The sequence below is a fragment of the Erpetoichthys calabaricus genome, chromosome 5 (genome assembly GCF_900747795.2).
Source record: "Erpetoichthys calabaricus chromosome 5, fErpCal1.3, whole genome shotgun sequence".
NCBI classification, from domain to species: domain Eukaryota; kingdom Metazoa; phylum Chordata; class Cladistia; order Polypteriformes; family Polypteridae; genus Erpetoichthys; species Erpetoichthys calabaricus.
In genome coordinates, this window is record NC_041398.2 from 203978520 (window position 1) to 204003910 (window position 25391).

The 25391-nt window shown below is 36.4% G+C and overlaps 1 protein-coding gene across 3 annotated transcripts in view; it reads left to right on the forward strand.

Annotated features, from left to right (window-relative positions):
* Positions 1-24228, forward strand: part of LOC114652185 (ubiquilin-1-like) — a 60040-nt gene extending 35812 nt beyond the window's left edge. Inside the window, exons 7-11 of one of the 3 annotated variants that reach the window (XM_051928616.1) lie at positions 4338-4480; positions 8577-8660; positions 9810-9853; positions 11981-12096; positions 19060-19225. In XM_051928616.1, the coding sequence (XP_051784576.1) occupies positions 4338-4480; positions 8577-8660; positions 9810-9853; positions 11981-12096; positions 19060-19088 (416 nt within the window). In that variant the 3' untranslated portion in view covers positions 19089-19225. Of the gene's footprint in view, positions 1-4337; positions 4481-8576; positions 8661-9809; positions 9854-11980; positions 12097-19059; positions 19232-23105 lie in introns of those variants that run through there. The other 2 variants (XM_028802427.2, XM_028802428.2) reach the window with 2 other exon arrangements.
* Positions 24229-25391: the final 1163 nt, after the last annotated feature.

A 25391-nucleotide genomic window follows, 5' to 3' on the forward strand; every position in this document is an offset into this window, starting at 1 on the left:
GTTTTACACGCTGCAAACCAACCCGTGGCGTAGTATACGCCGCTTTTTCAATGTTTTTTAAGCAGAGGGAAAAAAATGAACATTTGCAAAATCCATAACGCTGCTTTCAGTAAGTACAATGCACACGCGTTTAGTTTGTTGGTGACTTTTTGCCAGCTGTCTTTCCTGGTTTGGGCTGTTTTTGCAGTGTTACCGCTTGTGCATATTAAATCTTGAATTCCTTTGAGTAACTAATTAACTAACACCCACCCACTCAGCTTGTGTGAAAAAAATGCGCCCGTTCGTTCATCATTTTGTTGCAGCAATATACATTGTGTTTTCACTCAGCGCGGAGGTGCGACTTATCCCAGATGAGTTTCACAGGCGTTAATGATTAGGAATCTGGTTGGAACAAAACACTGCAGCCACAGGGGTTCAGCAGGACCGAGTTTGGGAAACACCGCTGAACACTCGTGGCTCTTGCCAACTCACGGCGTATCATATGTCGCATAATTATGTATTGATGGGTGAACACTTTCTGAACGACACAGTTGTCCAAACAGAAGTGAAAGTAAAATCGAGCCTGGTGCATTCTTTTGGTAGTGTTGCTGCTTTACAGTAAGGAGACTGTGGAAGATTTTTGGTTCGTTTGGACTGCATTTGCAGTGCTACCGCCTGTGCATATTAAATCTTGAAATCCTTCGAGTAACAAATTAACTAACACACACACAGCTTGTGTAAAAAAATGCGCCTGTACTTTCATCATTTTGTTGCTGCCTATCAAAGACTTGCTGCCCCCAACTCAAGGTGGCTCAGAGGTCGATGTGTATAGCGTACAACAGATGAACATAAATGACGCCGTTTTTTTCGAGGCGTCGCTTCCCAGTTAGTGGGCGTGGCTCTGCGAGTTGTCGTCGTATCCAATGGTCATAGAGTTGGTGGGCATGGCTCTTTCCTACTTGTCGGCGGCTTAGTGAATCCACGCCTCTTCCTGCGTGCTTTCATGGGTGTCTTGTTTTGGTGTGCGTGCTTTCATGGGTGTCTTCCCCTTCTGGCGTCGACTTTGTGAATTATATATATAGATAGATATTACACAAAGTAGTGATAATTGCAGGGAGAAAAAGCATTACAATGATGTTAGAGACTGTACATTGCTGTATGCAGAGAGCATTCAGAAACTGCATATAAAAGTGGTTCTGTTCTTTCAGGCACAGTTAATTTTAGGATTGAATAGGTGGGGAAGCACAGTAACAGATTGTTTGCTATCATAGCTAACCTGCAATATCTAACAAATGCTGATGCACTGTATAGTCGTTTCACAAAGTGTACAACTTTTAAACAAAAATATACACAGATGCATCAGGTAGCTCCTTTCAACTGACGGGACTTGCTGCTGCTGAGAACATAACCTAAATATTTAACTGCTTTTTGATCACATATGGTGTTTTGAATGTTGCAACAGTGCTCCTATTACAAATATTACAAATTTTTAAGCCTTTGGAAATGGATATTAATCTTTTAATATCAGAGGGCTGTACTCCAATACAAACAGATCTTGCCATATACAGTCAGAGAGAGGAATTTCATAAAATAATAAAATGCTCACCATTAACCAGCATGTACTCTGGGTTCCTAACAGGTATACTGGAGTTTGTGAAGATGTTCCTTAGTATTAGCCCAAAAACTGCCAAGTGTTAACATGCTTTTTCAGACCTAAACCACATCTTTACTCACATGAGGGTCGTCTTAATGGTCCAAACGTGACCTATTTTAATGCAGTTGCATACATAGATCATGGGCTTTGGTCAACTAAAAGTGTAAAACACTGTAACAGGCATTTTGCACCTAAGAATAACTCTGAAGGTTTAACTGATGATGTTTTTGACAGAGAATGTAATTGATGGGGACTAAATTAAGTCAGAAAGCAAAATTTGAGAATGTAATATTAATGCAGTGTTTCATTTCAGTTCTAATAAAATATTTTTTCTGTACTTTGGAAAAAGACCACACATTAACTTGAAATGCTGATTGTGTTTATATTTTGGTTAGTTGTATTTTTACTGGATTGTCTAGTTCCAAATTTTTTTTCATTCTTTATCCATTTAAAAAGTTTTTTATACAAAGCTCCAGCATAACCAGACACATATATTATACTGTTAATGTTGGTACTGTAATTTCACTAAAGATTTTTTTTGATGTTAAAATGTACAGTGTACTAGCTAGCCATTTGTAATTTTTGAGGTGCAAGTATAAATTTGGATTACCATTTTAGTAATTCAGTGTTTATCGTGTAGTACATGCACAAACAAAACATAAACACAGTTTAAATCTTTGAAAAAAAGCTGCAAATATATCAACTGTTCATATGTTTCTGAAGAAGACGCATGGCTAACATTAGAAGTTAGAGGTTAGAAGTAAAATACAAATTTTGTTGCTAAGCTAGCAAGCCTGTTGGTTACTAAGAAGCCATTTTAATTTTTATTTATCTTTCTTTTTCCAATTAAATATACAAGCTGCTGTACTTAATACAAGGTTGCTGTCCAAACTCAGTGTCCATTTTAATTAAAAGACCAAATAAAAAGGTATGAATTCATTAAAGCAGCTTTTCTTGTGGTTTGTCTAAATGCACTGGATGACTTCTCAGATTCCTTTTTCTCACTATATTATTCCCTCATTCTTTAACGTAAAGTCAAATATTCCAATCGTCTTTCAGTCTCTGGGAGAATATATCTTGACTTGCTGCTCTTTGTTTACAGTACAGGAAGTTTGCTGCCAAAAAAAAAAAAAAAGATGCACGCTGGCACAACTTCCATTCATAAAAGATTTTCATGCAACTATCGTGTATGAAAGAGCACTGCAACTAAGTTACCGTAGAGCTTAGAAAGCAGGAACTGAAAAGATAGTTTTTTTTTGTTTTTTTTTTGTGATTGGTCAATTTTCCAATCAGAAATTGAGTCTTCTGTTGTGAGAGCCAATTGATTTGATCATCCCTAAGTAATAAAAGAAATCTCTGCACCCTGTACAGCAAAACTTGACAAATAAACATTGCTGTAAAAAGTTGCAGGTAACCTACCACCCTGTATATAAAGCTGGGATACCAGAAAGCATACTTGGACAACCAGATTTGCAAAGCTTGTATCCCTGCAGATTGTGGAAGATTATTCGTGGCAAAATTGGGCATGGGAAAGGTGCTATATAAATAAAAATGTAATAATTGGATTACATTTAATTTTAATAATAATAAAACTACATTGAATTGTAATGAATATAGACATGGTTATTTAGTTTTGGCAGGGTTTTGTAGTGTCAGAATTAAAAACATATCAGCCAAATGAATTAACTTTCGTGTTAGTTTGAAATGCAGTACACAAGTATATTGCATTTTAATTCCTGTCCATAGATTGCATCACATAACTAAAAGCAGATGTAATGCATTTTACTTAGCGACAGCTCCATGTGTATTGCATTTTATTTTAGGACCACTCTTCAAATATACCAAAACTATGTGTAATCAAATGAGCAATCAGGCATCAAAAAGTTGGATAATAGTCATTTGGCTCAATGTTGCATTTCGAACAACGTGCTAACATCAAGTTCAGTAATCTGATCTTTCACTCTCCTGCTATATCACAATTTTGGGAACTTTTTGACTGCCACTTGTATTTTTGTGTAGTAGAGTGTTTTCTTTGACCATATATTACTTATTAAAAATGTGTGATTCAGCATTTATCGCATCATTGTGCAATTACCAAAAGTGTTAGGGGCCAGTTTATATAATCCCAATACAAAACCCTTTATAAATCTGTCTATGAAACTTTTCTGAATATTTTTTGAAATGTTGCAAAAGATTTAAATATAGGGACTTTACAAAAAAAAATCTTGTATTTTTCAAGGATAAAAATTTTTTAGCAATAATTGAAAGTCTTAATTCAGTCCACCAAGTAACCAGATGTCAGATGCAGTATTTTATATTTTGGTGCAACTGATAAATCTTTCATGTATTTATTATCATGTTTTCCCACTCATAACAAAACAACCTACTATTTAATAATGCTTGGTAACCCAAAAAAGTAATGCGTAAAACAAAAAGAGGATTTTTTTCCCCACTAATGACTTGCCTTGAACATTGTCATGCATTCATATTCAAAATTTTTTTATCAATCTTACACATCTTAATCAATAATGAGCAAAAAATTGTTTAGGCCACGTGAAAACATTTAATACACAACTTTTTTGACTGTTGATGGTCACTGCATTATAGATGGAAAACTGAAAAAAATCACAGTAAATGATTGTGTATTCTGAGTGGTTGTTAGAAGTATAATAGTTATTGAGATTAATTTCTGTTTGTTGTTTAGCAGGTATGTTCAGCACACCTGGAATGCAGAGCCTTCTGCAGCAAATAACAGAAAATCCACAGTTAATGCAAAATATGTTGTCAGCTCCATACATGCGAAGTATGATGCAGGCATTAAGCCAGAATCCAGACCTAGCAGCACAGGTATTTAATAAAACATTTTTTTGTGGGGTAGGGATTTGTGGTTTAGGAAATTATCTCCTTTGAAGCATAAAAATAAGAAACTAAACAGATGTCAAGAAGAAAAGTGTTTTCATGATCTATTTATATGGTACATTTGTGGTTTCATATATATTATTGTGCTGTGGCATAGTTAAATGTACACTGAGAGCAAACATTTTTTCCTGGAGTTTTATTACACATTATAGGCAATTTGTCATCCCACATTTCTCAAATGTGACCACCAATTCTTTCCTGGATGAGTGTGAAAAGGTCCCATGCCAACAATGTTTAGGTCAGCCTCTAGAGGCGTTTTCACACCTAGTTTGAGTAGCGCACTTTATTGAACTCCATTGCAATTTGTCTGAGAGTCATTTAAATTGATGTGAACACACCAATAGTAGTCGGGCACGGACCAAAACAAACAGACAACGAAACATTTAAAAGGTTGTTCTCAGTGCGATACCAAGCGAACCCTAAATGTGCTATTCTTTTTTCTAATTAAATTTACCAAACTTTGCATTAACCTAACACATGCAACACCTGAATACATTTGAACTTATATTCTATTTCTGCCCAGAAACCTGCCAGCATTTCTGTTCACACAGAACATTTGCACTAATGGAGTTTACAGTAGAAACTCTTAAGCAAAGCTTCAAGATTAGCATCAGTAAACCTACACCTGTACTTGCATTTATTAAAGTTCTTAGTTGAGAAAAGTTTCTCACACAGATATATGCGTCCAAAAAAGGAACATTACCTGACTGAACACTTTGGACAGCTCTGGAAAGTTTCTTTCAGAAACTGCCCAGTCAAGTCTGCTTTCCCCTGTGCCTCTCTGAACTTAGATTTTAGCTCACTATTGTACTGCAAGTCAATAAGTTCCGTTTGGAACAAACTTGGAACACTCTGCACATCAGCTGAAAAGAGGTCTGCAAACATCTGGAAGGTGTTGCTGTGTAATCTAAAGTCAGCAAAACGGTGATCAAATTCCTGCAGTAGGCTTTCAATAGCAGATATATATGTATCACTCCTGAATGCTGTGCCATCCTCCACAAGAGATCTACATGTTGGGAAAAGAGTGAGATTTTTGGCAGAAAGCTGTATTTTCCATAATTCCAATTTTGTGGTGAATACTTTCACACTTTCATAAGCTGCTGGGATGAGCTGATGAGGGCCCTGGAGCTTTAAGTTAAATATGTTCAGCTCCTGTGTAATATCCACTAAGAAAGCAAGGTCCATAACCCATTGTGGATCCTCTAACTCAGGAACATCCATTCTGCCATCTGCCATGAAATTTTTCAACCACTATTCTCAATACAAAAAATCTTTTCAGGATATTTCCCCTGCTGTGCCAGCGCACTTCAGTAAAGTACATCACCATAAGTTGACTCAATTTCTTCTAAAAAGGCTCTGAACTGGTGATGCTGTAAACTCCTTGATGTGATATAATTAATACATTTCAGAACAACAGACATGTTCAAATTGTAAGCATTTGTTGCACAGTTCTTGTTGATGAATAATGCAGTGTAACACTACCGCTGGATCAGCTTTTTCCTTTGCTAATTTTTTTTTTTTTTTGAACTAGCACTATCAGTCCATTTTGTTTGCCTGTCATGGACGAGGCTCCATCTGTGATGATGCCTACCAGTTTGTTTCATGGCAAACCAGCAAGCTCAATCGCGTCGCACAAAAGCCGACATATATCATTGCCTGTGGTACGTCTGTGCATTGGACATAAACTTAGCAATTCTTCTGTCACATCAAAGTGGGAATTAACACCCCTAATGAAAATCACTAGTTGAGCAGTGTCGATTTTGTCGGTGCTTTCGTCAAGCGGTACGGAGTATGCAGTAAAAACTTTAGCTTTCTCGCGTAACTGATCATAAATGTCATTTGATAACTTACCTATTCGCTCTGCCATGGTGTTTGCTGATAAAATTTTTGAACAAGCCCATCTTTTCTGGACACAATATTTCAGCGACTTCTAACATCCAGTCCTTAAGAAGCTGCCCTTCGATGAATGGCTTTCCTGCCTTAACTATTAACTCACATACCACATAACTTGCTTCCACCGCACCATCAGCATCCTTCTTTGCTTTGCGAAAAAGACTCGGGCCTTTCTTTGTGTAGCTGCGTAGGTAGTTTTTCCCACTCTTCTTCCTGATACTTATCATAGTGTTGTCCATGTTTAGTTGAGTAATGAATGACGTTTGAGATTATATTCCTTCAAAACAGCAACTTTTTCTTTGCATATAAGACAGGTGGCATTTCCACTGAATTCCACAAAAATATACTGTAATGTCCATCTTTCTTGAAATTGTCTGTGTTCAGCATCCACCTTCCTTTTTGGTTTGGAAAGAGACATCCTTTTTATTAACAACCAAGCAAATGAATTCCAAAAGAAATTAACTTGCTTTCTTTTTATCAAAAACTACACATTTGCACCAAATGACAGAACTAAAAGATTTATGTTAATTTGAAATCATTTTTTAATTTAAAATTATTATTTTTAAACTTGTTTGGATTTAAATGAGTAAATGAAGGAAGTAGGCGAAAATAGTTAAATAAGTTTAGCATTCGTGGGCCGGATTGCATTATTTTCTTGACATCATGTATGGGCCGGTGGGAAAGGGACGGTGTGCCGGAAATGGCCCATTGGCCTGGACTTTGAGATCCCTGCATAATAGGTTAAATTGTGCAGGCTGTGCTGTCTTAGTAACATTAAGCATCTGCTTTTGGTAAATTGGGAATCTCATTCACAGCATAATGAGTCGAGGGTTAACATTGAGCATTAAAAACAATAACAAGGTAAAAATAATATGCAAATAGGTAAAAATGTGTCCTGATTCGCATAAACAATTGGCATAATTACCAGTCAATCAGGGCAAGCTTAGCTCCTGATCAGGCACCTGATACATGCACGTCATGCATACGATCATAGAGCAGTTGGGGGGGGGGGAACATTAAATTCACTTACAATCGCATTAATCAAAACGCATACAGTGGTGGCAAGAGAGAAATAGGAGTACCATGTGAGACCAACACTCAAACCTCCTAACAACTGTAGTGATGCATCCTCTTAATGTGATCGCTTTTCACGAGTAATGTGAATATAGAGTCACACTAACTTTGACATATGCAGCTGTGTAGCCCACACGCACCAACACACAAAATGCCAATTTGGAATCAATTACTTCTTTATTTTATGTTTTTATTATCAATTGTTTCTTTGGGATTCGAGAGGAAAATTGCACCACACACAGAAAAAATTAGGTAGATAATGTGAGAACGCGTAAACTCCATTCAAACAGCAACCAGGTTCATTTGAATCCTAAATGCAAGAGTTCTAAGGCAAAAGCCCACACCACTGGGTGTCCCCTATCACAGCGATGCAGATAAAAAAAACATTTCAGGCAACAGCTAAGAAATTAGTGTAGCTAATTAACAATTAATAAGTAATGAAAGTGGAACATTACTTAGGACCTGGTATTTGAAATTACAGCTTGATAGTAGTAATGCTATTAATAATAATAAATGTACACATGATTGATTGTGTTGTAATCAACAAATGAATAGCATAACAAAAAACATCACTTCTGTAATTATAATGTTAAGTGCATAGACAGCCTGAAAGCAGGCTTTAAAAAAGACAGTGTTGTCTTACTTTTAATATTTAATTGCAGTAAGTAATGATACAGTAGCTTTTTCTTGTTATCCACAAAAATGTTTACGTTCACGTTCTGCTTTGTTATAAATAATACTGTATCTTAATAATTTTATACCTTTTACCTGATTGGCTTTTGTACTACCTTTCAGATTTATTTTATATATGCACTATGTAAAATTGTGTTTTCTGTGAAGCAGCTATCAGTTGTACTGTAATTTCTTAGGTCACTGAAATTTTTGTGGTAATATGAACTGTTACATACAAAATATGATAATGAAGCCATTTTCTCTAAATGAGATCTCCTGTAATACTGTACTGTAGATTCAAAAATGATTTCTGAATAAAACCAAAAATTAATTTAGTTTTTCATAGTTACGTGATCAGCGTATAAATTCATCTACTATTTTTCAGATGATGCTGAACAACCCACTTTTTGCTGGAAATCCACAGCTTCAAGAGCAGATGAGACAACAACTTCCAGTCTTTCTTCAGCAGGTAGTAATGCCAAGTTTAGTTACCAAATTCACAGACTTGCCATAGAAGTAGTAGAAAATGTACACAAATAAGAGGGAAATATTATTACCTTGTAAATAATACAATAATGATATAAAGATAATTACTCAATCCTACCTTTTCTTTTGTTGAAGACTGCATAAAATTGGTCATTAATTTGTCATTAAAAATTTGTAGAAAATTTGAATCAAGATTCCTTAAGCAATAAATACTAGGCATGGGACAAAGCATATTATCCAGTATTTGGGTCATAAGGTAACACTAAATTTTTCTGTTGCAAAATATTGTGATTTAGCATATTAGTACAGGTTAAATCGTGTTATAGATTATACCAAGGTAACAAAATTTTCAGAATAACGAATAGTTTTTGTGAGCCCGGACAAATGTTCATACAACATCGTATTAAATAAATTTCGTTTTAACAAAATGTAAATCTTAGTATGACAAACGTTTTTTCAACCAAAAATGGCCACCGAACATAATAGTAATACGATGCAAAAAATACTTAATGCTGCTCCTATACTTTCTGTGCTGAGTCTCGGGAACCCTGTAACAGGTTGTCTCAAAGAGACTGTCTGTTCCAAAATTTCCACTCTCTGGCAGTCTCTGCGAGCATGTAGGTGTGACATCATACACATAGCTGAATTCTGAGTCAGTGCTCCACCAAGCATTCACGTGGGTAGTTATGTTGTGTGTGGATACCGTACTGTTTGAGATTCATAGCGCTTCTCAAAGTTTTCTTTGAGAGGAACAAATAAAGTGAAAAACAGTGTTAGTTTAAGCTGAAAGAAAAATGAACAGTCCTGGAAAAAGTTGATTCCGGAATGAAGAAAATGGACGTGACTAAAACATTTTTGAATCGTCCCTTCGTCTTTATCTAACAACTCGGTTTCATTCTTTATTTTCATAACTGTATTTATATTTAAAAAAAAAAAAAAAAAGTTGCATGTAATTTCTCGTTTTCATTCTGTGTTCATACCTGCATTTTTATTTTTTAAAAAATTAAATCTAACGCCTTGTTTTCATTATGTATTTTCATACCTGTATTTCTATAAAAAAAGGTTTCATATAACGTCTCGTTTTCAAATGAAATACTTTTTGCAGTTTAAGAAGCGCTGTTTTTTTATACAGGTATTGTCAAGCTTGGGTCACAGAGTTGCACGAGAGACAGGAAGGTGAGTCCAGGTTTCCAAGGAAAATACAGGTACTTTATTACTGTATAGAGAAGGCAGGTACAATCTCGACTTCATTCGGAATAGGAGTGCAGTTAGGACCCATGGTACAGGCTTTAGCTCCCATCTTCAGATTAGAAGAACACCAGAGGCTCAGAGTCTCCACTGTGGCACATGTGGTCCAGAGAAGAGCGGTCAGGAGTGTGTGAGGAAGAACAGATCAAAGCCTGGTGTTAAACGTTTAACATTACGCGACAAGCAAGTTACGCGGTAACCCTGATCCTGCAGAAGATAACCAATTGTTTTGCCATTGGTTTACAGATTATCAGATGCAGGAGAGCAGCTACGGAGCTGTCCTTGCGCTGCTGCCATTAGACTTGGCAAATTACCGACGGCCCCGGTTACAGTACTATTCGCATTTTTCTCATATTCGTTATAACAAAATATTTTTCTGGTCCTGTGAGTTTCGTTATAATGGGATTCCTCCTGTATATTGCAGTTTTGTTATCCATCCATCCATTTTCCAACCCGCTGAATCCGAACACAGGGTCACGGGGGTCTGCTGGAGCCAATCCCAGCCAACACAAGGCACAAGGCAGGAACCAATCCAACCCACCACAGAGTTTTGTTATTTTTTTATGAAATAATATCCCAATTTGCTAAAAACGATTAATGTTTGACAGTTATTCCTACGTAATTGTTTCCATTTTTTGGAAATGTACTTCATTCATCTGGGACACCGTCACAGTAAAAGTAGGAATATAATAGTAACACTATATTATAAAACTCATATGTTTGTTGTTGGGACTGTCAACCATTACTTGAGACTAAAATGTTTCATGCTAGCATTTAGGTATGCACAAATGTGCATTAAAATTCTTGGGGTTGCATAAATGTTTGTTTCCACATTGAACATACACAGTAAATTATTAAACTTTCATGAATATTATGCTGTTGCATGGCGGTTAACTGTTTATAGGGGAAAAATGGTTTGCATCTTCCTTTCTTTTAAACAGGGACATTAGACTACTTTTTGTATATACTTTTTTTGCATATTTTTATCATAAACTATAAGTTTTGATGGAAGAATTACAAAGCTATTCATCAATATTATAGCCCTTTTATGTGTATTTTTGTGAACAGAAGTAGATGTTGTGAGCCTTAGATCGCAGTCTACTCTCAGGCAGGAGAGCGGGGAAAAAACCAAACATACCTTGTTGTTTTCATCTTTTCATTGTGGCATTTAGCCATATTTAGTCAGACATATGTTAATCAAACATGTGTTTTTGAGAAAATTTGCTGCATCGCAGAGTGCTTTCCTCCGCCATCTCTGTAATGGTCTGTTTGTCCTCTGTTCTTTCCAGACTGTGAATTTTGGGTGAAAACATCCATGGCATAGACATGTCTTTTCTAAAATGTAAAATTTGGCTCTGTAAATAATGTATTGCCTTGGTACTTCATACTAAATGAATGCTACCTGTGATACTGATTCTAGTAAATGCCGTGCAAAGCAGTGTCTAGTGAGTGATGCAAAATTTAACAAACTCTGAACCTGTCCAAAACTAAATAGTCTCCACAGAGTGGAGAGAGCTGCCCTAAATCTGTACACTATGAATGCAGAGATGGTATTGATGACTTTTGTCTGACTATTTTTGTATACTGCTTCTTATATTGCCAGTTAGCAGAAATGTGTATATATAATACAACTATATCTGTAAATGAAATAAAAATTGTTCATGGGCACCCATATTTAAAGCAGAAAGATTTGTTACTATGGGTACTAGGCACACCATATGTCATACTCTCTTTTCTGTAGAAAAAAAATGCTAGTTGTTGTCCTTGTCTTTCCAATGTATTTTATGAAATGCTGAAAATTCTAATACGTAAATATATAAATATTTTTAATACTAACAGTAGATTGAGCAAATATTACGTTTTCTTAATAATCATATGGATGTGCATAATAGACAGTTGTGGAAATCGATGAAGGTGCATTGATAGTAGATTTAACTAGCAGAATATTTTTCCAGTTTTTATTTTTCAATTTTTTATTCAAATTGTTTAACATTATTACCCATGACTGTGCCTATGTTTTATGTGCTTTGTGTTTGTTTATTTTTCCTTAATTAGATGCAGAATCCAGAAACACTGTCAGCAATGTCTAATCCTAGAGCAATGCAGGCACTACTACAAATTCAACAGGGTCTACAGACATTGGCAACTGAAGCACCGGCCTTTATTCCAGGGTAGGTATTTTCTCAACTGTTTTACATTTTTAACCTACTTTGCACATTAAACATTATCACACTTTCATTACATGGCCCAGAATTGAATGACTGCTTGTTCTGCTTATGTACGAGGGATGTTCAAAAAGTTCCACATTTTCTTATATTCGTAGGAAACAGTGAAGGCAGGAGGAGGAGTAATTGGGCATTAAAAAGTTGGTACGACACTGGGAAAATTGCATCGCAAAGGAAGGTGACTATGTAGAAAAGTGATGTAATTAGTTTTAGAAATTCTTAATAAATACAGTTTAAAAAAAAAAAAAAAAAAAAAGTGCGAAAACTTTTTGAACGTCCCTCGTAGCAACAGAGCTGCATATGGTTGAAGGGCAGTGAGTATAACACTCCAGATTTTAAAGGAAGTATTTATATGATTAAAAGCCTTTATTTACACAAATATCAGCAAAATAGAGCACAAAAACTGGTGTTTTAGGGATTTCTTTCCAAAAACCTGGATATTTTAGTGACTTAGCAACACGAGTGGTAGGATACAGTGACATTCGATCGAAGTGGGAGTTTGGGGGGGGTGGTCTTCACATGAAACTTGGAGAGGTTCAGGCACATCACAACAGTACTCACTGGTATGCTAAGAAATGTTGCTGTTACTCTTAACACTACAATCCCTGAAGCCTACGAAAATATTTGTAATGCCGGGCCACCTTAAACTCCCTCGTCATAAGTGTCTTTTTTTTTTTTTCCGCAAAAGTATGTCGTTATTTGGAATACGTACATTTCATGTGTGTTCCGTGACTATAACGATCTTTGTAAATACAGGATGACAGGAAATGCGAAGCAAGAAATGTTGAACACATAAGAAAAACAAACTTTTTTTCATATTATAGTAATAATGACAAAATGCTGATGTGAAGTGTATAATGTGCAAAGACTGAAGTTCAGATATCAGATAAACACTTTCACAAAATGTATAACAGAACAAGTGTGCCTTTATTCAAGAATATAACCAAAGAAAAAAATATATTCAATTTACATGTTGCTGTCAATGTATAAAAACCGAAATCCAAATATCAATCGACAAAAACTAGTCATGTCCGCTTGGGTGGTGCATGTCAGGGATTAGAGTGCTAAATTGATATTGAAAAAGCACTGCTTAGAAAGCTAACATAAGGGGAATGTGCAGCAGACAGCATACTGGTTTAGTAATTTCACCCATGACACTTGAACAGTAAAACTGAATGCTGCAATGTCTCAAATTTATACTATAAGTGGAACTTGCAATTGAAGTGTAGCATTGAGTCCTTCAGCAAACAAGCTTTCTCATTAGAGTCAAAACTGTGATCTCAATGTGACTTAAGGCCTTCATATCACTAGCATTCTTCCTATTCCACATCACTAGCATTCTTTTCTGTAACTTTTCTATAACCGTATGTCTTCTTTTAGAAGAAGAAGATATTTCTTTAGTATAAACTTTGTTTTATTGTGTGTCAACTAATCAATTCACATTCATTCTCAACAGAAGCTTGCGTGTAACAATATGTAAAGATGAGGATTCGCACACCCAGTTTGTTTCTTGCCTTTTGTGAACAGTTGTGACATGTAGTTTGAATGATCCAATCGTAGACATCTGTACATCAATGGAATGCTCTGAACCTCCGCTGATTCAGTCAGCTGTGATGCACTGCTTGTCTCAGCATACAGTGGAACCTGTGACCCGAACTAATTTCCCCCATAGGATTGTATATAAGTACAATTAATTCATTCCAGACCATACGAACTGTATGTAAATATTTTTTTAAAGATTTTTAAGCACAAAAATAGGTAAGTATACCATAGAATTAATTAAGTATACCATAGAATGCACAGTGTAATAGTAAACTAAATGTAAAAACATTGAATAACACTGAGAAAACCCTGAACAGAGAAAACTAACATTGCAAGAGTTCACGCTACAGCCTTATGAACCGCTTGCTGTAAACACTTTTTTTTAATGAGTTTTAAGCACAGAGAGAAATGAAAATGTGAAAAATTCTTAATTTACACAAAAACTAACTATAAACAACCAAGAAAACTAACCTTGCGTGAGTCGAGTTCTGGCATGAAGGAAGTGAGGAGGAAGAACTAGCCACTCGTAGAAGGATAGTTTTGCAGCAAATCGCCATGAATCTTCCTGGCTTTCTCGCATATGATCGACTCGCTTACGCTATTATCCCCTGCAAGTTGCTTCTCGTTCAACCACACTAGCAACAGTTTTTCCACCTCTTCCAGCACTTGAGGCCTCCGCTTGGTTAACACTGTAACTCCTTTTGCAACACCCACTGCTTTAATGGCCTCTTTCTGCTTTAGAATAGTCGAAATCGTAGATTTTGACTTCTTGTACTCGGTGGCAAGATCAGTAACATGAACGCCACGCTCATACTTTTCAATAATTTCTTTAATTTGATTACAATTTTCTTCAAACCTTTCTTCTCACCAACACTACCACTCTTCACTTGCTTAGAGGCCATGGTTAATTGCAAAATTAATGCAAAAGCACACAAAATAGAGCACAAAGAGTTCACAGCGAATGCACGCACATCTGACCGAGAACAATGTACAGGGAGAGACTGAACACGTGCGGAAATCATCGGTGCGTTCGGTTCAGTTGCCTGCTGTCCCATGGCTACGGACAAGTCTCTCTAGGTAGACCGAGACTTGGGTCCCCAGTGGCCATGACACTCCCCCTAGGGCTCTCCTGCCAAGCTTCCTCAAACCCCGCTGCCTTCCCAGTCTGCAGTGGGCCGCGCCAACTCCCGGTCACTCCTGCTCCTTGTAACAGTTCAGCTGGAGATGCGACTTCCAACTACTCCCCCAAGTGTCAGCTACACACTCCTTCCCAGGGGTTCTTCTCTCAGCTACCTGCCTTCTCTCTCACGAGCCTGCTCTGTTTCAGTCGCTCACACGCACACTGGTTCTTTTCACCTCCTGCCTTCTTGTCCCAGTAGTCTCCATTCTGTCTTTTCTTTTTGATTCTTCCTTCCTCTCACTCACGCTTGCCCTTTTAAAATGGGGATGTGGCACAGCTGTGTCGATTGGCAGCTACCGGAGCCAGTTAGCGTCACGGACGATTCTGCATCTATGCAGTTAGTGTCTGAACCTGAAAAGGGTATTATTGTACAGTGATAATTTTGTAATTGCCAAAGAATAGTTATGGTGTACTTAAATGTGTGAATTAAAAGTTTCCAGCATTTACTGTATATTTTGTAGAGTATGCTTGTTTTTTCTGAAATAAGACAAGATTAATGCCAAAAGCTATGGTGTACTTAAATGTGTGAATTAAAAGTTTCTAACATTTACAGTATGTTTTGTAGAGTATGTTTGTTTTTTCTGAAATAAAACAAGATTAATGCCAAAAGCCATAACATCAAGTACCATGCCGTCACTGAATTTTTTTAACCTAGATAACAATGTACCTTTTGAGATTCATTCTGACCTATGCAACATGTAACAGGACTATTGTGTTTATTGTACTAGTCTATCGTTGGATTGATACAAACATTTTGACCTCAGTACCAATCCCAGCCTAACCACACACACACACACACACACACACACACACACACACACACACACACACACACCCACCCACCACCCCTTCCTGCCATGTTTCACATACATATGCCTCCTGCTGCGCAGAAAGGATTGGGGGGAGCAGGATATGGTCTTCCTTGGTGATTCCAGTACAAAGTTGTACGTATATTAAAATAAAGGGTGGGTTTGTTTCACCATTGGAGGTTAAATTGTGTTTCTATACTAGAATGCACTGTTCCTGCATGCAACAATTTTCTTCTGGTAAATTAGAGTAAAGATGGTATAGTATCAAAATAAAAATTTGGTATTTTTGTAGTTTTTCAGTACAGAGATGAGCCGCACAATTCCATCATGGCAAGGTCTCTCTCAAGGATGAATTGAGGTCTGGCCAGTGCTTAAAATAATTAATGTTAGAAAGTGGTAACATACAGAAAATCATAATGGAAAATTGAAGAGTGATAGTTCATGAGAAAGCAGACTCAACAAACATCACAAGGATTAGTTATGGGTTAGATTAATTTTTAATGAAGCATTGCCACATCCAGTGTTCCCACAGGGAATCTAGAGCTAATTTAATTCATACTAGAAGACATTTCAGAAGGATTTCATAACTGGGGATGCAACATGAATACATGACTGATCCAGAGTCCAAATCATCGTTAAACAATGGAATTGTGGTAAATATTCCAGTACCAAACAAAATCAACCCAGTCCCAGCACATTCGATCACATATTTTTTTTTATAATTTGAATGTGTAGCCTATATTAATTAGAAGACCTATAATCAGAAGACCTATATAACCAGTCAATATTAGGCTGATTTTGCTTTGCCATTTATCACAATCAATGAAAAGCAGAAAGAAAAACTGTCAACTTTTGCTTTACAACAGTGCCTCTAATACCACTGCACAGGTTGCTCTGCAGAACCTGAAGATTTGAAGAGATTACACCATCACCCTGTCCTTGTAGATGAAACCGTATTTAATGTGTACTGTTTAAAGACCAAGCCAAGTGAGGATATGTAAGGCATCTGTTTCTCAAACTGCAGCTTCTGATGTATTTTTACTGTTTTTTGCAATTTTGCATTTGGGCCTTCCACTTCATTTTCTATCCTGTTTAGATCCAGTTTGTCCTCACATGTTGAGACAGTAGTAGATATCTTTGTATGAAATATTTAGTCTCTTGGGAATCTGATACATTGAATAACCATAATTTTGCTATACAACTATAGGCATGGATGTTTCTTGATAAAGCTGTTTTGTTTTTGTTCATTTTGAACCCAGAATTGAACTTTGGAATACCAATACCATGCAACCCAAGGAAGTACAATTTACTTGCTTTATTGAATGGAATAACAGGTTTAACCTGTGGTAACGCAGTTACCTCAGTTTCTCTAATCACAATTAGAAAATGTTAACATGTTAATTTTAGTGATTAATATAGCCTGTTTAACACGTTAAAAAAATGTTGTCACATGCAGGGCCAGCAACGAGGCAAATGTCTCAGGCAGTGCTTTGGTCAGGGTGGCATTTTCATGTTTTTTTTTTATAAACATTACGAAGCAATAATACAAACAAGTGTGTACCTAAAGAGTTGTATGCACATCCAGTATTGTATTTATATACTATGTTTTAAAATTTTTTAATAAAAAGAATTCATTTAAAGGTTTAAAATTTCATAATAGATTTTTCACAATGATACAGCACATTTCAGTGCTCATTTTCTTGATTTATACATACTGACATAAGTGCAGGGGAGTGGAAGGAAAGGGGGTGGAGAGGGGTGGTTTAGGGCAGAGATGCTAGAGAAAAGTAGTGAAGATAAAAATTATGTTCTCTCTCTCTCTCTTTTCCCTCTTCATTTCATGTTTCTGTAAGAAGATCGATTCAATGTCATATCACATAAGTGCTAAGTAAGTTATCTTTGAGTGGCACTAAAACTAAAGTACGACTCTAGCAGCTTTGTATTTAACTTGCCACTCTGCAAAGTAGTTTATAGTGCTGACTGTTCTAATATAATGACAGTATTCTATGAAATAGAAGTGTAATGATTAACCCTATCCATTATTCTAGTTTGCAGTATCTTCGCTAATTTATTCCAAGAACGCAACATAACCACTCAAGTAATGCACAGTGTTTCAGTTTCTAAGTGAGATAGCAGCTACAGAGATACTGTACTTTTTAGCGTGGCAGGAGCAAAAGTGTAGGTAGTATTTTCCAATAATTTTTCTGTGGTGGCCCATTTTTGTAACCAGTAGAATCCCAAGACACACCACTATTCTACCAGCAACAAAAGCATTAAATTTCTTAGACATGCTAAACTGTCCGAAGTGGTGGGACAGGGGGCGCCAAAAAAAGCAGCTTGGAGATTGCCATTCGCAGACATAGTACTTGTGTAGAGTACAATTTCCAATTGTTGATGGTAATGAACAATTGAGGACAGTATTTGAGGAGTTGTAACATAAGTTATAATGTTAAAAGATGCATATTCTTACAATTAAATCAGTCTTTAGCAGTGCATTCAAAGTCAACAGTCATTTTGATCATTTTTTACTTTTGACACATCTGTGTTTCATATGCTATGCCAATTTCCCATAGCTAGAGTTTTTGTGGCCTGAGGCGGTCTTTGAATTTGCCATCCCCTAAACCCCAACACAATTAAAAAGTAAAACACAATATATTTCGTACAAAAAATGAAAACAACGAAAATATGAACATTTTTAATTATTAATTACAATTTAGTTACAATTATAAGTTAATTGCAATCTGAAATCAACTATTCAAACAATAAATCTACAATACTGCTTTTCTTGCTTTAATGTTGTCAAAATCATTGATGATGTTATTGAAGTCGATTTCATTTTTCAATTGCTACTCAATGGAAAGTATGGCAAATTTTCTTAAATGCGGAGTACTCATTGAAGATCTTAAATAATTTTTTTTTTTTATCAGTTTCAGTTTGCAGAAACTTCTCTCACAGCTAGCAACACTAATAGCAATTGTGAGGATTCATAATTTACGTATTAATTTTATAATCACATTTTAATGTTAGATGGGATTAATCGTGATTAATTACATACATTTATATGATTAATTTTTTTAATCAATTCCCAGTACTAATTTAAACATGATTATTTTAACTAGAAAAGTTAACCATTAGAAATGGTTGCTGAAAATGGAGCTTTACAGTCATATGTAAATAATAAATTATAAATCGGTCATATCCAGCATGCCAATTTAGGGCACTGTGTATATGTGTATCTTATAAATGCTTTCTTTTTTCACTTTGAATACAGCATAACAGTAATTTGAATTTAGCTGCAATATTGCTTGATACTACCGTTACCTGAATCAAATGTTTTGTTTTTGTAGTTAAACTCATTTCATTTTTCTTTCTTGTCAGACTTGGTCTGGGTGGCCTTGGAGGATTGAGTAACATTGCTAGCTCAGGAAGTTCCTCTACTAGTACTCCAGCAACAACAGACAACACAAGTAATTCTCAAAGAACTGGAGAACTTGGGCAACAACGATTTATAGAGCAAATGTTACAGGCACTGGCTAGTGATAATCAGCAGGTAATTGATAATTTTCTAACCTTCTTATCAGATTTTATTTTATAAATTAGGCCTATTAAATATTCAATGCTTAAAAAATGAAAGCAGCACTTAAAATAAAACAATGAATCTCTAATGAAATTCGTTTATAACAAAATAATACAACAATGGTCAATGGAAACCAAAATTACTAACCCATTGAAGGCTGGATTCAACATCATACCACAAATCAAAATGAAAAATTGAAATCACAGGCTGAACCAATTTGCGTGAATTTCCTCACAGCAACTCATAATGTGACTCAGTACTGTGAATGGCTCCCATGTGCCTGTTTACACTCCAGACTATGTCAGGGTATGTTCCTGATGAGACGGTGGATGATGTCCTAGTGAATCTTCTCCCAGACCTAGATCAGGGCATCAGTAAGCTCCTGGGCAGTCTGTGGCACTCCTTGGTGCCGTCAGATGCACCGATACATAACGTTCCAGAGGTTCTCAATTGAATCCTGGTTTGGGGAATGACAGGGTGCCAGCCAATGGCATCAGTGCTTTCATCATCGTGGCCACGTGAGGCCGGGCATTGTCCTGCACCAGGAGGAAACCAGGGCACACTGCATCAGTGTAAGGTCTGACAATGGCACTGAAGATTTCATCCCTGCACCTAACAGCAATCAGGGTACCATTGCCTAGCTCGTGGGGGTCTGTGTAAATCTCCAAGGATATGTCTCCCCAGACCATCACTGACCCACTGCCAAACCAGTCATGCTGGAGGATGTTGCATGCTGCATAATGTTCACCACAGTGTCTCCAGACTGTGTCACATCTGTCACCTGTGTTCAATGTGAACCTGCTGTCATCTGTGAAAAGAACAGGAATTGTGGTATTCTCTGGTGAATGCCAGTCGAGCTCCATGGTGATGGGCTGTGTGAGTCCCACTAGAGGATATTGGGCCCTCATGCAACCCTCATAGATCCTGTTTCTGACAGTTTGGTCAGAAATATGCACACCAGTAGCCAGCTGGCAGTAATTTTTTAGGCCTCTGGCAGTGCTCCCACTGTTCCTTCTCACACAAAGGAGCAGATAATGGTCTTGCTGCTTGGCTGATGCACTTCTATGGCTCTGTCCAGCTCTGTAATGGCCTATCTCCTGGTGTCTCCTCCATGCTCCTGAGACTGTGCTGAGAGACGCAGCAAACCTTCTTGCAACTGCACGAATGGATGTACCATCCAGGAGGTGCTGGGCTACCTGTGCAATCTGAGTGGGCTGCAGGTACCACCTTATACTACCAGTAGTGACAAGGACACTAACAAAATGCAAAACTGCAGAAGACGTAGTCAGGAAAAATAAAGAGAGAGAAATTGTTTGCAAAGCCATTCCCTTTTTAGGGGATGTGTTACTGTTGCATTTCCAGTTCACCTGTTTTCACTTTCATTTGCACCAAATCAGGTAAAGTTGATTCACAATCGCTTGTGCTTATTAACTGGACAGATTGATATCCCTTAAGCTTAATTGACTCATTGTTGGACTGTGATCATTAAGTGTTCCCTTAATTTTTTTGAACAGTGTATTTAATTACACATCTACTTTTGTATGAAATTAATTTTAAAAAGATCCATTCAGCAGCATCTCTTTATCCCAGAACTGTCCCACTACTGTTAATTTGTTTGGCATTAAGTGTATTGTTGACTTACTCTTCTGCCAAAGTCCAGTACACCACACATGTGAGAACAAATGCCAAGGTTCATCTTTGCCAACCCAACTTGTCATGCTTATTAGGCATTTACAAAGCAAAGCATTAATGCAGAAGAATAAAAATATTAATATGTATACAATAAGATTCTCATGCATAGTTAAAGAACAATAAGCAAATACTATAAGATTTGCAAATCTGCATTTATAGTGTAGCTGAAATTAAGAACTGTTTACTAAAAATGAACAGCAAACTCTCTGGAGAAACTGTGGAAGTTGTTTGCTAGTTTTCTTATGTTGGCAGCCAACTACCCCATAAGCCAATCATCAAAGAGCATATTCATCCCCTCTTCTTGTGTGCCAGCACATCCTTTAGGAAGCTACTGTTAGGTCTTCAAAAACTGTAAACCAAGAAAGAGACTGTGTTTACTCTCCTATACATTGTGAGACTTGGGTTATCTGCTGTTGTTTCTGAAAAACTTTGACAGATCTAAAAAACTCTTTATATGAATGAGAGGCCTTCTGCAGCAGTTTCCAGTATTCTAACTAAAGTAATGATTACTGCCACTGAAGCCGTAACCTGGTTTGTAACTGAGGTATTCAGTCACCTCTCAACTCATCCTCTTTAATAAAATCCCCGTGTGTGTCCTGGTGTCCGTGTGTGTGTGTCTTCTGGTGAAGTGCGCTTTTGCGGGGCACGGTGCGATGCACGATATTACTGTCGGAGAAAGTTACAGGCGTTTTACGGAAGTACAAACCAGTATTACTGCGAGAGGAAAGTAAAGGTACACAATACAATGACTCATATTACAGCCACATACAAGCCAGTAGATTTCAAGCCAGGAGATTAAAGGCATATTACCGCCAGAGAAAATTAAAGGTATATTACGGACGTACAAGACAGCGGACGTACAAGACAGTATTACTGTCACAGAAAATGAAAGACACACAATACACGACGGCAGCCCACGAAGAACGGTCAGCTCAGCAAGTAAACATCAACAAAAGAAAGGCTGAAAGAAAGAAAAATACGACCAACAAAAAGAATGAGGTCAAAGTCCCTTGCCATTTAATATAGACTGTTACTACTAATGTTTATGCACTACTGTTCTAGCGCCCGTTATTATAACGGGCTAAATGACTAGTGTCAAATAAAATCGGTTACTCTTATTCAGTAAATCAGCAAATGTGGAAAAGCTTGAGGTTATTAAAGGTATATAAGGTAAAGCACCAATGATTAAGGAGGGAAGGAAATGGAAAAGAACTGATACAGAAGACTTACAGTAGTTGTATGCAGTTATACCAGTTATCAAACAGAACAAATGCTCCAGGAAGGTTTATTAGCAAGACCTAAATGTACAAACATATATAAAGAGAGATAATTAGATCCGGATAAAATCCTAATGCCTTATCACTGCTGGCTCTGTGTAGTCAAGAATGACAGAGGGCAGCATATAACTACAATAAATATCAGTTATAGTTATGGACCTTACATTAGATGATTTAGGCTTTTATACAGAGGGAAATTTTCAACATACAGGGTCATTCAGTGCAGATCTTTGCAGTGGAGGTCACTATACATTGCTTGTGTAACTACAGGTTTATGCACATTTTACTCTTATTCTCAACATGGTTCCTAGGTCATTAGCATATAGATTTTTGAAGCCATGTAGATATGGGGAGGCACAGCAGATCTCTAGTATCGGGGCACAGTTTTGCCTGGGATGGAATGTGGCCTTATTTGATAAGTATCAGATTTTTCAGTGTTGCCACAACATAATAGATGAGGCCCATGCAGTGTAACCAACATATTTTTGGTCATTCTTTTTGTTTGCCTGTAGGCTCATCGATAAAGGAATAATTGAAAATGTTCTTGCCTGTTTGAAATATGGTGATTTTCAAAATTTAAAATTATACTTATTCTGTTAGTATAGTAAATGAAATTCCAGTTTATAATAATGGGTGATTTAGACCTCTTCCATCTTGTGCTCCCTCACACTAGCTAGTTATAATTGACACATTGCTACAGGGTTTGTACTTTTTTGTTAAATGCTTTGCTTTGTTTTATGTTATGTTTTACTTTTCTTGAGCAAGAAATCTGAATCTATTTTCCTCATAAAATTTGAAACACAAAGAATAGCCCTGCATGCTATTACTTCTGTATCCTGCATAGTATTTTATAATTATTGCATTGTTTCCTTAATCAGACACAAACACCTGAAGTCCGTTTTCAACAACAACTTGAACAACTCAGTGCAATGGGATTCCTGAATCGTGAAGCCAATTTGCAAGCACTGATAGCAACAGGAGGAGACATCAATGCTGCAATCGAAAGGCTTTTGGGTTCTCAGCCATCATAGTATAATTTGTTATTTATGGTGATGATGGTAATGATGATGCACATATTTATTTTTGATATAATAGCTATCAATTCTGTAAAATGCTCTGTTATTAATGTTTGCTTAGAAAAGACGGACTTTCTCCTTAGGAGGAAATTGGAAGCATTGTAAAGTTGAATTTTATGGTTGTACATGAACAAAAAGTATCAATAATGTTTTTGCAGATTAACTTTGCATGTAACCAATACAAAGCTGAAAGTCATCTTTATCACACGATTGTGTGAACTGGTATCAATTGAGATTTAGTTGTCACACTTGGTAATTGTTTTCTGGGGTTATATGGCCTTTACTAGTGAGTCGTTTACTACAGAGTACACAGATGAGATGAACTAAATCTGATGCAATTGTGACATTTTGCTTATATTGTTTAAATAGCATGTTATATTTGCTATCATAGCCTTCAACATTAATTACTGAAGATAATTGCCTGCTATGCTCAATAAAATTTAGCATTTGTGGTGAGCCAGAAGTCTTTTGAAAAGCCAAACCATAACAACACACACCTTTTGTGCTCATATTTGCAACTGAATATACTGGAATTTGTTTTGGTTAGTTAACTTTTAAACTGCAAGTCAGTATTTCCTCACAGAACCAGTCTCGTTAGCAGCATTTTTCTGGCAGTGAGCATAAAAGGCAAATGTGCAGAGGATTTACTTTTGTAATTAAATTCGCAATCACCATGTTTGACCATTCTTAGTGCATCCTGAGGAAATCCTTTTGCACTATTTATGCACAAACTGGCTCTTCCCAGTAGAAAAAAGTAAAATATCATTTAAATTGTAAATTAGTTTTTACTTTTAAATATTCTTGTGTGATATTAATCATTAATTATATCTGCCTTGTACAAATAAAATGTATATTATTCAGTTTTTATCAGTTACTTTTTTCTGTTGCACAGGTAATTAAAAAAATGAAAAAACTTAAAATTAAATGTTTCATAATTTATTTGCCTTCTGTTTGTTTTCTGTTTACGGGTTGATTTGAATTAGAAGGGATTTTATACATTGTATTTTCAGTTTGGATATAAAAAGAACAAATCACTTTTACAAAAATGTTTGTAATTTTGGCCTTTTGCACATTCCCTCTCCTTCAGAAAATACATACCGTTAAACAGAAAAACTCTGAATACTGTTTTTGAAGACCTTGCTTTTATATATCATACAAAAGTTGCATGTCTCTTCTGAGTCATTTAATATTCATATCCTTTTGTTGTATGCAGATCTCAGAGTATGAAATTCAAAAACTAAAATCATGTCATGGCACTTTCCTGCAGATATGTTTAAGCGTACTCTTGTTTTATATGTAGTCAGAGGGCTGTTCCCTGTTTCCCTTTCAGTTAATGTCTACCAGCAGAATTTAAACATGTGCTTTAGTGTAAAGCATGATGTTAGCCATCGTCTTTTGATCTAATTTAGTGTTTTTGTGTTTTGCTTATGAATACTAGATTAGAGTATTCTGGTTTCATATGCTTTAGGATTATTTGCACTAATAATAGCAAAAAGATAGTTCTAGATATATTATGTGTATGTGTATGTGTATTATGGCGGCATGACCGAAAGCGGTGGGTCTTAAATGCCTTCACCTGGTGGCTTCTCAACAGATATGGGGGAGGGGGGGGTGGTTTGGTATGAAGAGAGAAGGAGAAGACAGTGTTCATCTCAGCTGAGCCTGTGAGGAGGTCCTCCGACATGCATGCGTGACAATCCTGATAATTCCTTTAAAAATTGGAGTTCTGCAATATGTGCTAATCTTGGTCCTGCATTGTTAAACTGTGATGAATGCTGATAATTTCTTTTATACCTATACACATCTAATGACAAATAGGGTTTTATTTTAGATGTTTTGAATTTCAGTTGTGCAGATGTAACATCAGTTTATAAGCTTCTTTTATGCAAAACACCCTCTAGCCTGGACTGTTATGAAGAACACGTCTTTGAGGCATTCCACCAAATTGTAAAGTTCTGATCACAGTACCTGTAAAATTAAATGCATTTTTATGCATTCTTCTCAAATCAGGTTTTGAATATCATTTCTTCATTCATTTTCATTTATACATTTTATTTGTATTCATTTTTATTGCTGCTATGGCCTGGA